At 46.7% G+C, this 14,901-nt stretch overlaps 2 protein-coding genes across 2 annotated transcripts in view; one reads left to right on the top strand and one right to left on the bottom strand.

Annotated features, from left to right (window-relative positions):
• The window catches only part of LOC135900994 (meso-2,3-butanediol dehydrogenase-like), a 387,488-nt gene that overhangs the window by 26,977 nt on the left and 345,610 nt on the right, over positions 1-14,901 (top strand). The window lies entirely within an intron of this gene.
• The window catches only part of LOC135900936 (uncharacterized oxidoreductase YxbG-like), a 40,046-nt gene continuing 28,801 nt past the window's right edge, over positions 3,657-14,901 (bottom strand). The window contains exons 7-8 of the mRNA XM_065430543.2: positions 7,405-7,468; positions 3,657-3,934 (exon numbers count right to left, since the gene is read on the bottom strand). Coding sequence (XP_065286615.2) covers positions 3,734-3,934; positions 7,405-7,468 — 265 coding nt within the window. The 3' untranslated portion in view covers positions 3,657-3,733. The remainder of the gene's footprint in view (positions 3,935-7,404; positions 7,469-14,901) is intronic.

Below are 14,901 nucleotides of genomic sequence, written 5' to 3'. Positions count from 1 at the left end.
GTAAGGAGGCCTCACGTAAGGTTAGGAAGCGCTCGAAGGAAAGGAACTAGGGGTGTTCGAATATTCGGAATTTCGAATACGAATCGAATATTTTCCATATTCGAAGCGTATTCGATTCGAGAAATGCATGTTCGGAAATTCACGAATATCCGAGGACGGCCGAATAACGGTGGAAACGGCGAATATTCGGATAGACTGCGAATAATTGAGCAATTAACCAATTGTATGCTTGCTCCGCATTCTCCTAAGAACATGTTTATTAACTGAGAACTTCGCATGATCCGCTCATTATCTGTATGCTCTGTTTCAGTCTATCTGCTTCAGGCATTTGAGACATGATCAGTTTCGGTTTCTTTTTCACCAAGCTTTATAATTCCAATTATTTTGGAATGCCCCATTGCCTTGAAGGTTGCAAAGGCAACTCAGGGTTGCCTTTGCAACCCTGAGTTGCCATTATCTGTATGCTCTGTTTCAGTCTATCTGCTTCAGGCATTTGAGACATGATCAGTTTCGGTTTCTTTTTTACCAAGCTTTATAATTCCAATTATTTTTGGAATGCCCCATTGCCTTGAAGGTTGCAAAGGCAACTCAGGGTTTGCTAACATTGATTCAAAATGTATCAAGGCTCTTTGTGCGGAGTGGAAATTTGATGAAGTGGCCAGCCTAGGCATGTTTCTTGATCCGCGCTTTATGGCCACAGTTCATCAGGCATCTGGTCAGATGATCTGGCTGAAAAACCTTGTGACAAGGGAGCTCCAGGAAGCCGTCGTGGAACACCGTGGGGACACCGCCGTGCCAGCGTCGACTTCGTGTCCACTGGTGGCATCGAGTGTATGGAATGCTTTTGACGATCTAGTGATGAACAAAGAGAAGACACATTTGGCATCTGTCCCTGAGAGGGAAGTTACAGACTACGCGCAAAAGCCTCTTCTGGAAAGGGGCATGAATCCTTGTGAGTGGTGGCAGTCCATTGGCCGCTTCAGGTACCCGCTTTTAAGTGCACTCGCCCGGAAGTACTTAGCGATCCCTGCCACTTCAGTTCCTAGTGAAAGAGTCTTTTCTACCGGTAGAAATGTGACAGTGCATAGAGAGCGTTTACTTTCTGGCCATATTGAGCAGGTAATTTTCCTTCACGACAATCTGTAACAAGCGTTTTACCTGACTGAGGGCATTACCTGAGTCCATTATCTATAATTGAGTACCTCTTTAATTTGAAGCAACCTTGTAAAATGCAATGTTATTTTTAAAAGGGTAATAAAGCTACTGTTACCTCTCTTGCAATTTTTTAATACTACACATGTATTCGATATTCGATTCGATATTCGAAGAGAGTTCTTCGCCTTATTCGTATTCGATTCGTAATCGAAAATTTCAATATTCGCACACCCCTAAAAGGAACGTTTTATTGTTTGGGCCAAGCTACCTTCATGCGTCCTTACGCCGCTCCTGGCCCTGAACGAGCACTTCGCCTCACTGCTTAACCACGTGACGTTTGCTTGCGCGTGCGTGCTGTCGCCCACCTTCGGAGAAGCGCGAGCACGGTACGTTTTGCCAGGCACGTTCGTTTCAGTCACGCGTGCGGCATGGAAGCGTTGCTAGGCGTTGCACGACGCCGGCGTGCCAGCGTTGCTGGAGCACATCAAGTTTCGCACTGTAATGCACTGCTTCTTTAGATTTAGTAAACAAAACAAAAAAATAGCGTCCACGCTTCTCTATATTAGCTCATCAACTTAGAGATTGTGCGACGATACAACCTTTTTTATTGAATAGGGGTGTTCTGGTGTTCGCCTAAAGCTTTTAAGAGATAATCTCGAACCCAGGCATGGCGGCAACCGCTCCTTACGTGAGGACGGGTGAAGGGAGCTTTCAGAGTATGCTTGCTTCCTCCATCGGTCCTTCGCTGTAAGGAGGCCTCACGTAAGGTTAGGAAGCGCTCGAAGGAAAGGAACGTTTCATTGTTTGGGCCTAACTCTATGTTTTAGTTCAGTAACGCTAGCATAGTAAGGATAATCTGAGAAAACAAATCTAATAGCGCGGTTCTGGATGGATTCAAGAGCTTTTTGTAGGCTATCTGAAGCGGGTCCCAAATTGCGCGTGCGTATTCCAGCTCGGGACGAACAAATGTTTGGTACGTTAGCAGTTTTACGTGAGAAGGGGTGAACTTAAGGTTACGCTGGACATAGCCGAGGACGCGGTTAGCTTCCTTTGTTATACTTGCTATATGATGCTACCAGATGAGATTATGAGATACGGTGATGCCCATGTACTTATACGATGACGCTGAAGATAACTCGGAGCCAGAAACGACGTACTAATGCGCTTCGTAGGAAGCTCGGTGGTGGAAGGAGATCTTTTAAACTTTTTGACATTTAAAGACGTTAAACAAGTTTTACGCCAGTTTTAACCATTTGTAAATCATTTTGCAGGGAAATGTTATCATGGAAACTATGGATATGATGGTAGATGACACAATCGTCTGCGGATAGGCGAATACAGGAGGAGATGTTACTAGGTAGGTCATTGATGAAAATAAGAAAAAGTTATGGTTCGAGGATGGTGCCTTGAGAAACACTGGATATAACAGGTGCTAACAAGGAAGCATGCCCATTAGTACAGAGAAACTGTTTCCTGTTTGTGAGGAAGTCACACCGACAGTCGAAGACAGAGGGGTTAAGATTTAGGTGAGAGAGCTGACGGAATAGCCGCTTGTCTGGCACCTTGTCAAAGGCTTTCTCGAAGTACAGGAACAAGGCATCTATGGGAATATTGTGACCGATGCTTGAGATGTCATGAATAAATAAGGCAAGCTGGGTCTCACAGGATATACTTTCTTGAAATCCATGCTGCTGCGGGTGAAAGAAGTCAACAGAGGTTAGAAACTTGGCTATATCCGAATAAATGACGTGTTCCATTAATATTGAAGGCACACTCGTAATGAAATGTGTGCGTGTGCGCGCGTCACATCATGCTTCCTAATTTAGTTAGCGAATGTGAAGAAATCTTTGTAGGGTCGATAAAACTAACATCCTTGATAATTTGTACATTTGTATAGTAATTTGCTTCCGCAATTGATGCTTCGCCTTTCGGGAGAAACTATGACTTTGTTTTTATTATACAGAAGAGAGGTGGGCTCAGTAGCATTGCTTTGTCGGTATAAATTCCATGATATATAGGTACGCGAACTGGCCTTGTATGCGGCGCACCTACAACGCTTGTATATATATCCACATAAGTATGCGGGGAGGTATACAGACCAAGTGGCAGCAACCGTGCCAAATTGCGGGATAGCTTAAGAAAGCTTGGTTTTATAAGAGGACAAACATAAGAGAAAAGCAAGCCTTTATTTATAAGAAAGCACCGAAACCATATAGCCAAGGTAACAGAGCATAGACTACCTGCAACATAATTCTGTCTTTTATCCTGGGTTGCGAGAATTAATGGAACACCGGTATCCACTTTAGTGCTGTAGAAACTGCCTCTCTATAACAATGAACGACATTTTGGAGTAATTTTGCGCTCCCTGTTCACTACGCTTTGACCTAATCTGAACGAACGTATGCTCTGTCGAGAAAGCAAACATACTCCTTCGAAGAGTGCGAGGTCTCTAAAAAATGTAGTCAAATATTGTATGGTGAGTTTCTCCGGAAAGAGAGTTTTCTGCAACTCCGCTCTTATTTTTCGAGCGTCTTGTAGTACCACCAGTATCGCCAAGCAAGGCTACGTGCTTGGCTTCTTAGGGAGCCTTTTTGGCCGCCGCCGACGGGGCGGGACCCGAGACGGAAGACGTGAGGAGCACGCCCCCGTCAACTGGCATCGTGACCCCCGTGATGAAACTGGCGTCGTCGGACGCCAAGAAGGCGATGCAACGAGCGATTTCTTCTGGTGTGGCCACTCGTCCGAGCGGGTGCACAGAACTGGTCGCTTTCTCCAAATGCTGCGCGAAAGAACGCAAAAGGGAGACGAAGATAAGTGGGGCAAGTTCATCTCACATAGGCATTGCAATTATAGCGCGCTAAACAATTTTAACACCCTTATATGCGTATATGCGTTTTTACGTATGAAGGATGCTTCGTTGGTTCCATGGTTGAAACCCTCTTCATTAGGGGTAAGATCAACTGTCAATGGGGACAAAGTTTTCTTTTTCTTGGGTGGTGAGATTACGGTTTTAGAGATCAAATGAAAAGCTCAACTAATAAACATTTGTAGCCATTGATATCAAACTCGCGTGTTAGATAGGTCGGTGTGCGTCATGCTCCATATCACAAGCCATTTGCAGCACCGTCGAAGGCACGAGGCGCACACAGGCAATATCCTTGCGCAGCGGAATGCACTGCTGGGCGTAACTGTCTGAATAACGACGGAAATAGGGAGTTTTATTTTTGCGGCCTATGATACATTACAGCGACAACTGCCATGGTGCAGTTGTACAGGGTAAGAGCGATTATTTTTTAGACGACGCCGTAATGTTCTTCGTGCCGGTGAACATAAGAGATTTGCGATAAATGCTCCTTATACCTCTGAGCAAGCGAGTTCCATTATTATCTAAAATTATTTGCTTGAAGGTCCATTTTAAGCCAGCCTGAGATCAGTGCACGCCCTTAGCACGGATACTGAGTCTAGCACCAGGTGAGCTATACTGGACATGCAATGTCTCATCCCGCCATGCCAGTATCTGAGAGGGCCAATTAGATCTAACAAGTCAAAGAAGGGAAGCTTCAAAGTATCAAAAATGGCGTTGCGGCTTCGACATTTATCCATAAGCGGTGAAAGGCACTTGCGTCTTCTGATTCTCCAAGGAAGCTGTTCCTTATGCATTGCCATACAAAACTACCTGGAGGACTGATGTGTTTCATCGCAGATTTCGGGGACAATTATGTCAAAGTTGAAGGCAGTCAGAAATTTCTAGTATGTAGTAGAACTGATAGTTGGGCGAGTTGGTACATATTCATAGTAAAATATTTTTGCGCGCACAATATTTGTGTGTCCCCCTTCACGGTGTCCTTGTCAATTGTGCGCGCAAAAATATTTTACTATGAATTCTGGTATGTAGGCATGCCTCTCTTATCTAATTGGTAGTGCCTCCTGTACATATACTATGTTTTTTTTTCGTGCGGCGCAGCATTCCTATGTGAGCATATGATGGGACGCCTTGTTGAACGGAGTGTCTGAAACGTTCGTTGCAATGTGCTTATCCGTGTGGTCATTACCGGGCAAACTTTCAGCGTTGAGCCTTCAAGACTATCTTCAAGGTGTGCATCTGTTTTAGGGTGGACATCGAGCACGTGAAGGCTTCAAAGCATCGGTTGAATTGTACACTCAACGTAATAGATTAAGTTTGTATGCTGAACATCGGTTGATTAGGTAGTGAATCAATGAGTTTTTCAATATTATTAATGCCCATATACCAGATAAGCGTGTCACCTTAAAAAATTGACACGCCGTCGCGGCCCTGCGGAAGTGGATGTCCAGCAAAGCTGTTAAACACCACCGTTACAACTGCTTAGGTGGGCATGCAATGCTTTATTGCTCAATTCTGCCTCCGGCGCATCAGCCCAGAAGGCAATGAAGGTACTTTTGTGCTTTCTCAGGACATCTGGCTTGTGCGAGCGCCTTTGACTCTGTAGTGTTGCCCGTGCACGTATCTCTAGCCCCATCTCTCTCCCTTCTTTCTATTCCCTTCTCCCTTCCCACAGCGCAGGGCAGCCAACCGGTATCTCGACTGGTTAATATCCCTGCCTTCCCGTTATATATAGTTTCAGTTTATTATTCTTTATATACAATGCATTGGAAAGATACAAGATATAGACGAGGGTCCCAAAGTCCAAGACTGCAACGGGACCCTTGTGCGGATATATATATATATATATATATATATATATATATATATATATATATATATATATACTCCTTCGGTGCTTTATTCAGTGACAGGTGAGTGTGGAGTTCCGGTCTTCCCGTGTGCTGAAATTCCACGGAAATACGACCAGCGACAGCACGCCGCCGCTCGTCGTACTGCCATTTTTTTCCCCTTTTGCTGCTCCTCGTACTGATGCTGCTTCTCGAGAGTCCTAACTTAAAATGACAGAAAGCTGAGCTAGTTGATAAGGATTCATTATGCAAAATATAGGTGAGGCGTGCAGACAGGACACAAGAGTAGAGAAGTGGACAGCACGAACGCCGACTATCAACTGAAGGGAGCACTGAGGCCTCAGTGCCTCAGTGCTTTTCGCCTCAGTGCTCCCTTCAGTTGATAGTCAGCGTTCGTGTTGTCCACTTCTCTACTCTTGTGTCCTGTCTGCACGCCTCACCTATATTTTGCATAATGCAGTCCTAACTTATACGATGCCCACCCGTAGCGGGGCAGCAAGAACAATGAAATCAGTCGTTGGATGGGGTTTTTATATATGAAAGGCCAGTGACGTCACTCCCCACGTCACAAGCTTCCATCACTACGGCAGCTTGCGCAATAGCAACCTTTACCGGGAAACGTATGCGGGTAGTGTCACGTGCTTCGCATTGTCAGCAGGAGCGCTTTATGAATTACGTGTTTTGCATCCTTGTTTTATGCTTGTTCTTTATTGAAACGAATGTAAAGCTGTGTTGTATGCCTGATACGAAATAATATGTGCGCTTCTCGCTTCAATCGCTGAAGATCTTTTTTTTTCGGTGAGGACGCCGCCGCGATAAGTCCTGACCGACTAGAGGCTAACAGATTCGCTTTAAAAGCCCTCCATTACCCTTACTGCATTGCTTTTAAAATTTAGATAACGTATTCTTTGGAACACTGCAGATATATGTGTGTGGGAGGTGTTCACCGATAGAAAAGTATAGACTTACCGCTAACAGATAGAAGCACGTAGTGCTAATCAGGGAACATGCCACAGTTCGCAATAATAGCTAAAATGAAAAACAAGCTCGTTTTCTGTCTTAGTTTGCAACACGACATGTGCCACGTGAACTGACAACCGGTGGTCCATGGGAAAAAAGGGACGGTTACCAAGAAAGTAGAAACATTTGGCTGCAGCAGAGATTTAGCTGCTGTGAGCATCGTATTGAAAAATCGTTAACTGCAGGAACAGCGTTGGTCCTGCTTGAGAGGATGGATAACTTTGGCAAAGATAAATTTGTATTGGTGTGCACATAATTGGGCTAATGATAATTTAATCGACGATGACGACTAAAGGTGGAGCACAACAAGCTTATACGTATTCTAGATACAGAAATGACGCAAATAAATAAATTTGCTATCAGGCTTTAAATTGACCACTCAAGTACAAGAAGATGTGATTCAGGCTTGTCTTGACATCCTGAAAAGGAATCAACTTGAAGGTCACGGCATTTTCTACTATTATGGAGAAGGATGACTGCAGTCTATTTACGCCGTTTTTCTATCTCGGTACGTACCTCCATGTGTTGTTCTACACTGACTCCAGGTTTCAGCATCATCAGCGTCTTGATGACACCCGGGCTGCAAAGATAGACGTGCACATAGCACGTGCATGTTAGTTTCTTTCGTACGTCGAATGCTTTTTTCAAAGCCCGGGAAAAGGACCACGTAATATATAACGTCATGGAAACAGCTTCATTGAGTTTTTCAGGGCACACGTACCCTACAGTTCTTGAAATACAACTTTTGCTCTACAAGGAATATTTAAAATTCTGCATAATTAGGCCTAACTAATTAGCTAACTGTTCACCCTTTGAAAACATTCTCAATAACCGCAAAAGACTACGAACAGCATAACATTGGTGTCATTCGACTAAGGTAAACCACTCCACTAGCATTCCTAGAAAACTTCACCAAGTTTGCGATATGTCTATGTGTTTGGGCGCGGATAACCTGTTTTACGCCAACTTAGGTCACTGCGTAGCTCATGGTCAAATGGGTATAGAGCCTCGGGCTGCTGAATTGAGCGAACAAAGTTCGGAACCAACCATCGGGTTCCTTTGTATCACCAGTCCCTGGGTAGGTACCGCTTTAGTTTTGATTACGTAAGGTTCTACCTGATTGTGCAGTCAAAGCACGGTAGACGATCGTTTCTGCATTTCGTGCCTTTGTATCACCAGTCCCTGGGTAGGTACCGCTTTAGTTTTGATTACGTAAGGTTCTACCTGATTGTGCAGTCAAAGCACGGTAGACGATCGTTTCTGCATTTCGTCGCCCCCCCCCCACCCCCATCGAATGCCACCCATTCGACCCACAACCTCGTGCTTAGCAGCACAGCGTCGTTGCCGCGGCGCCAACACCGGGCGCCCTGTTTTAAACGGTGAAAACATGTAGTGAAACGACTAATGAAATGCTACGCCATTAAATACGATGCATCATGTAATTGCACGCAAAGTTACTGTTGGCGCATTACACCATTCGCAAGCTATGCCGAATTGCCAACCCCAAGTTTTGCGGATACACTGCTTGAGGCGTCTAGGCAATCTTGTCAGGAGGATGAAGACGATGTGTGATGCTTGTGGGCGACACCTATTTAAACAAATTTGTGGCTTTTATACCCTCTGTCTCACAGTTGCACATACCTCATCCTAACTAATCAGCCAAGCATCAGAACATAATCATTGACACGTAACCAGTGGTTTAAGAACGGGGTAGCCCAAAGAACGAAATTTAATAAATAAAAAGAATCCGTTCAGCATATTGTGCACTATTCTATTCATAATCCGACGTTGTATATGCCTGTTTTATGTCGCAATTATTACGGAGGTGCACTTGCCATACGGTTGGTCAATGTGCACTACTATGCGAGTCACTGAAAACTCTGCCCGACTAGGATGCATTTGCCTGAGCGGAATATTAGTTTTGTATTTCATAGTATATGCATTTACGAGGCCTCGCATCACATTTCTCGCTGATAGCTTATTGTTTGTGTCAGATATTGAAGACTGAAATGCAAATGAACCCTCCTTCAAAAAGTGGATAAAATAAGCTAACGTGCAGTTATCCATAACTGCTAAAAAAGGCATGAGTGGTTATGACATTCACCAGGACGTGACAAAAATATTAGGAAAGAATGCCCCATCCTATCTGTATCGAGCGGTGCCGCAGGCAAGACATGACCAGAGGCTCCAAGCAAGGGGAGCGGAAAGCCGCCCAGTTTATTCAACAGCCGTGTATATATACACTAAGTGGGAGAGGGTGTGTTCCCTCACCACAATGTGTCATGGGCGATACCGATATCTGTCACGTCACACTTGCCATAGATGCGAAGCCAGCGCTGCGCCAGATACGATACATCCCCTTTTCTTTCAAAGGAGCAAAAAAAAACAGAGGAAATAACATTAGTAGAAATGAATATTGAGAACGCGATTTAGGGAACTTGCACAAAGCTTCGATTATAAGTAAGCCTCTGTGGGGGCCTTCGCTCTCGGGTTGACCTTCTGAACGCAGGTTCTTGGTTCTGCTGCAAGCATGCAGGAGCGTTGGATGAGGCGGGAATGTGGCCAGTTGTGGCCGGTGACTCGGCGACAGTGTTGCTGCTGCATGGTGAAGGTCTTCCGTCAGCCCCTTGGCGGAGGTCTTCCTCAGAGTCACAAAGGCCTCTTTGTCGAAAAGCTTCTCTTGTAGGCAGCAGATGTCGCCGATTGCGCCGCAGGAATTTGCCATCCTCAGTGATTATGTTATACGACCGGGGATATGTCGCAGCTTGAACGACTTGACCTTTGGTGGCCCACTCCCCTTCTTTGATGCGTACCGTGTCTCGGGGGTTGAGTGGTGGTAGTCGTCGGCTGCAACGGTCGGTCTGACGATGCTTCTGTACGCTGCGACCTGGGCAGGGCCGGACGTCGGGCAACGTTGTCCGTAGTCGTCTTCCTTGAAGTACTTCGCCAGGTGATGGTCCGGATTCCATTGGAGTAGATCTGTAGGCAAGAAGACCAAGCCAAAAATCGTGATTCATTTGAGTGCTTTTCTTTAAAATCCTCTTAACTACTTGCACGCCTTTTTCCGCCAGACCGTTGGACTGGGGGTACCGAGGGCTGGAAGTGGTGTGGATGAAGTCGTACCTTCGGGCAAACGCAGCAAAAGCGTGGCTAGAAAATTGTGGGCCATTATCCGAACAAACTTCAACTGGTATGCCGTATCTAGCAAAAATTGCACTTGTTGCTTCAATGACCGTCTTCGCGGTAGTATCTTTTAGCAGCTCTACTTCAGGAAAGTTTGATAATGCGTCGTAGACGCACAGGTATGACCGTCCACCATGCTCAAAAATATCGATGCCGACACGATGCCACGGTTTATCAGGTACTGGGCGCAACTGTAACGGCTCTTGGGGCTGTCTGTACGCGTACGTTTTGCATGCAGAACTCGCCTGTGCGAAAGTTTCTATGTCACGGTTTATTCCTGGCCAGAAGACAAGATGCCTGGCCCGTGATTTGCATTTATTGATGCCCAGATGACCTTGATGAATGCGTTCCAAAGTTTCTTTCCTCATCGTAGCCGGAATTACAACTTTGCACCCTTTTAAGAGGACTCCGTTCACGTGAGAAAGCTCTCCTTCAAAAGATTTCCAGTGGCCTTGGAGTGCTTTTCCTGCCGCCAAGTCCACAAGAACTTGCTTTAATTCTTCATCCCGACTAGTTTCCGTAGCCAACCTCTTCCAGGTGTTATCGGTGACAAGTGAAGAAACAACACTTACTGCGTGCACTTCAGTGTCGTCGTTGATGACGTCGTTTCCCGTGATGGGTCCGGTTGTTGCACGTGACAGCATGTCAGCGAGAAGCAGTTGCTTCCCTGGTGTGAACTGAAGTTTTACGTCATAGCGAAGAAGGCGCAGGAAAAAACGCTGCAACCTCGGGGGCATGTCGCCAATGGCCTTCTGCGAGATGGCGATCAAGGGATGGTGATCAGTTTCTAGAATAAACGGCCGACCGTAGACAAAATGGTTAAACTTCTCGCATCCATATGCCAACGCCAGGGCCTCCTTTTCAATTTGCGAGTAACGTTGTTCGCACTCTGTAAGTGCCCGCGAGGCATACGCGACTGGCTTCCATGTATCCTGGTGGCACTGCAATAGCGCTGCGCCGATTCCGTTTTGCGATGCATCACATGACACCTTTGTTGCTTTTGTTCGATCGAACACGGCTAGTAAAGGCGCTCTACTTAAACATTCGCAAAGCTGCTTCCACTCTTCAGCGTGATTAGGCGTCCAGTCAAACGCAGTATTCTGCTTTATAAGATTTCTGAGGAGCGTCGTCCTTTGGGCCAGTGACGGCATAAACTTGCTGAAATAATTCACGGTTCCTAGCATCCTCTGTACTGCGAGCTTGTCGGTCGGCGGTGGAATTTGAATCATTGATTTTGTCAGTGACGGGCTTGGTTTGATGCCTTCCTGGTCAATTACGTCACCAAGAAACTCGATTTTACCGACACCAATGGAACACTTGTTCGGATTAAATGTCAGACCGCCGCGTTCTGCTGCTTGCAGTACCGACTCCAGGCGCCTGTCATGCTCCTGTCTCGACGACCCCCACACCAGTACGTCATCAACGTATACTCTGACCCCAGGAAGGCCTTCAACAATTTCATTTAGCGTTTTCTGAAATACCTCAGGCGCCGATGCTATACCAAACGGTAAGCGCAGAAATCTGTAGCGCCCGAATGGCGTTGCAAAGGTGCAAATTCGGGAGGTTTCGTTGTCCAACGGAATTTGGTGAAAACCAGAGTTCGCGTCAAGACGGGTGAAAACTGTAGCGCCCGCTAACTCTGCCTCTATGTCTTCTCTTCGCGGCATTGTGTAATGTTCTCTCTTGATGCATTGATTAATCCTCCTGGGGTCGATACATACTCGAATTTTCCCGTCCTTCTTTCTAACAATGACCAATGGGCTTACCCAGTCTGTGGGCTCGGTGACTTTGGTTATGATGCCCGCGCGCTCCATACGTCCCAGTTCTTCTCGCAAGGGTTCCTGTAGGGCCAGCGGCACTCGTCGGGCTGCTTGGACGATTGGCGTGGCGTCGTCACGTAGAACCATTCGATAGACCCTTTCAACGCACCCGGTTCCTGTGAACAAGTGGCGAAAGTTTCTTGCGACTTCCTCGGAACTGTTTCGAGATACTGCGTGTATGCGTGACACAAGTCCAAGATTTTCGCTAGCCTGTAAGCCCAGGATGGCCTGATGCCCCTTGGACACCACGAAGAAGTCGAGGACGGCGCAACGGTCACCTAGTGCTAATTCTGCACAAATGACGCCATCATGCTTGATAACCCCTCCGCCATACGAACGTAACACCGCGCTGCTTGGTTTCAGGGGCGGTTTCGGGCGAATTTTACGGTAGCAACCGAAAAGTAGTAGATTTGCTTGCGCTCCTGTGTCGACCTTGAATTCAAGTGGTACGTTCTTGATTTGGCCGACAACTGTCCAGTCGTGTTGCTTTGGTGCGCAGCTTGACACGTCCAGAATGTCAAAGTTATCTTCACCGCCCTGAAGTTCGCCTATATCGGCAAATCGTCTGCAGCAGATATCGAAATGGTTGGGGCGTTGACATTTGCGACATGTTTTCCCGAATGCAGGACACCTTCGTGGCGGGTGCATACGTGCGCACTTAGGACACTTGTAATGCCTGGGCAACTCACTTTGTTTACTTGGTTGTTCCTTACGGATCGCGTCAATGTGGCTTTCGTCTCGTGCCCAAACTTTTTGTTGCGCTGCCGTCGCTTCAGCTGCTTTAGCAGCCTGCTCAGCCTTCACTAAATTCAGCGTAGTGTCCCGTAGCAACCTTTCTCTAAGTTTCTCGTCGTTAGTTCCATAAACAATTTGGTCCCTAATCATTGCGTCCATTTGGGAGCCAAAGTTACATGCTCGTGCCTGGTTCTTTAAGTCTCGCAAGAAAGGTTCGAAAAGCTCACCAGGAGCCTGGACTCGCGTACGGAAAACGTAGCGCTCATGGACTTCGTTCTGCTGAGCCGCACAATATGCATCGAACTTCGCAATGACAGTGGCGTAGTCATTCCTGCTCTCGTCTTCGCCAAAGCTGAACGTGTTGAAGATCTCGATGGCTTCCTCGCCTGCAACGCTCAGCAGAAGTGCTGTCTTGCATGATTCCGTTCGAGTCTTGCCGGTTGGCTGTTCTGACGCGGCGAGGAAAAATTCGAACCTTTGCTTGAATGCCTGCCAGTTCTTGGCAATTTCACCAGCCGAGCTCAGCGGGCCTGGTGGCTTCAGGAAGTCCATGGGGCTGGTCTTGTAGTATAATCTTCGGTTCACCAAGACTGGACGTCGGCGTTGACCCCACTTCTGACACCATGTATCGAGCGGTGCCGCAGGCAAGACATGACCAGGGGCTCCAAGCAAGGGGAGCGGAAAGCCGCCCCGTTTATTCAACAGCCGTGTATATATACACTAAGTGGGAGAGGGTGTGTTCCCTCACCACAATGTGTCATGGGCGATACCGATATCTGTCACGTCACACTTGCCATAGATGCGAAGCCAGCGCTGCGCCAGATACGATACACTATCCATCCTATTTCTCTGTGAGAATGTGGGTGGCAGAATTTAAGAGGGGGAGCTCTTCGGTTCATGGTGCCTCTCGCTGTGGAAGGCGAGCAGCGGCTTGAACTGAAGGAAACATCCCAGCAATCCAGGATATCGTAATTGTAGAAAGGGGTGTGACAGAACGTTTTATCACAAAATATGCGGGGATGTCCCGGGAGTGAGTCGGACACATCCTAGCATTTCTACTGTACGTAAGCAAGGTGTCAAGCCATTGCATCTCGAAAATGCTAAGTTCTGAAGACAAACGCCAGAGACATGCCAAGTCTGCCGAAAACGTGACCTTCATTGAGGCTAACCCTGTCACTTTTATCAACGGTTTCGTGATGAAAGAAGCATGGGCACACAATTTTTGCCAGAGTTCAAAACACAATGAATAAAGTGGAAACACCCCTCCTCCCCTACCCTCCAGAACTTCAATTCAATCCCATCAGCTGGCAAGTTAATAGTTTTGTTTTATGGGATGCGAGGGATGTCATCCTGACTGAGTACTTCAAAAAGGGTGAAAGAGTGAACGGAGCACATCATGCTACATAATCGAAGCGTTTGCGGGAGGCTATCAAAGCGAAACGGCTTGTAACGTAGAAGAAGCGTGTGCTTTTCCACCGATACAATGCACCAGCGCACAAGTCCACCACTGCAATGTCTGCCATTGAGCCATGTGGCTTCCAGTTGCTTCCACACGCTCCCTTTTCGCCAGATTTGGCTCCCTCAGAGCATTCATTATTTGCCTACCCTCAAGCAACACTTATCTGGAGCTCACTTTTTATCACACTATGACGTAATCGTAATTTCTGCAGTGGAGGAGGCTTTTGACATGTAGGATGAAACATTCTACACGGAAGGGATGATGTGCCTGTAGCACCGGAGGAAAAAGTCGATGACGCTGAATGGGGATTATGTTGAAAAACAGACATGAGTGATCGTGCACCTGACCACGTTTCATTGTATGCCCAAAGCTTTTCTGTTACACTATACGTACATACAACCAGTTTGCTGGAACTGGGCTCTCGTGCCCCTCAGGCGGGAAACCGACGAACGCCTGACGACCCACGCAAAACACCGGGGTGTTGCTTAATGTGATGCCTGGTGGAACGCTTTAAAACTTTCTCGGTGGAAGTTTTGCTGTAACGTAAGGACTCGTACAGTTTCCGAAGTTTTCCTGAATGCACAGTACGGCAGGTACTGCGAAGTTGTGAGTGGCTGCTCGTCGATTGCCTTAAAAACAGAGGGTATATCATCTGTGAAATCTTACTGCACGAATCTAGCGTGCTAAAACTTCTATCTGGACGAACAAATCGCAGTTTAAAAGAACAACCGTGCGACGAATGACGGAACGGGAAATAAGGGGGATGTTAAGGGACACTGAAAACCGCTGGTAAGTCATGTTTATGCTTTGATTGAG

The sequence above is a fragment of the Dermacentor albipictus genome, chromosome 2 (genome assembly GCF_038994185.2).
Source record: "Dermacentor albipictus isolate Rhodes 1998 colony chromosome 2, USDA_Dalb.pri_finalv2, whole genome shotgun sequence".
NCBI lineage: Eukaryota > Metazoa > Arthropoda > Arachnida > Ixodida > Ixodidae > Dermacentor > Dermacentor albipictus.
Note: the sequence above shows the minus strand (reverse complement) of the source record. Positions and strands in the feature narration are given on the sequence as shown.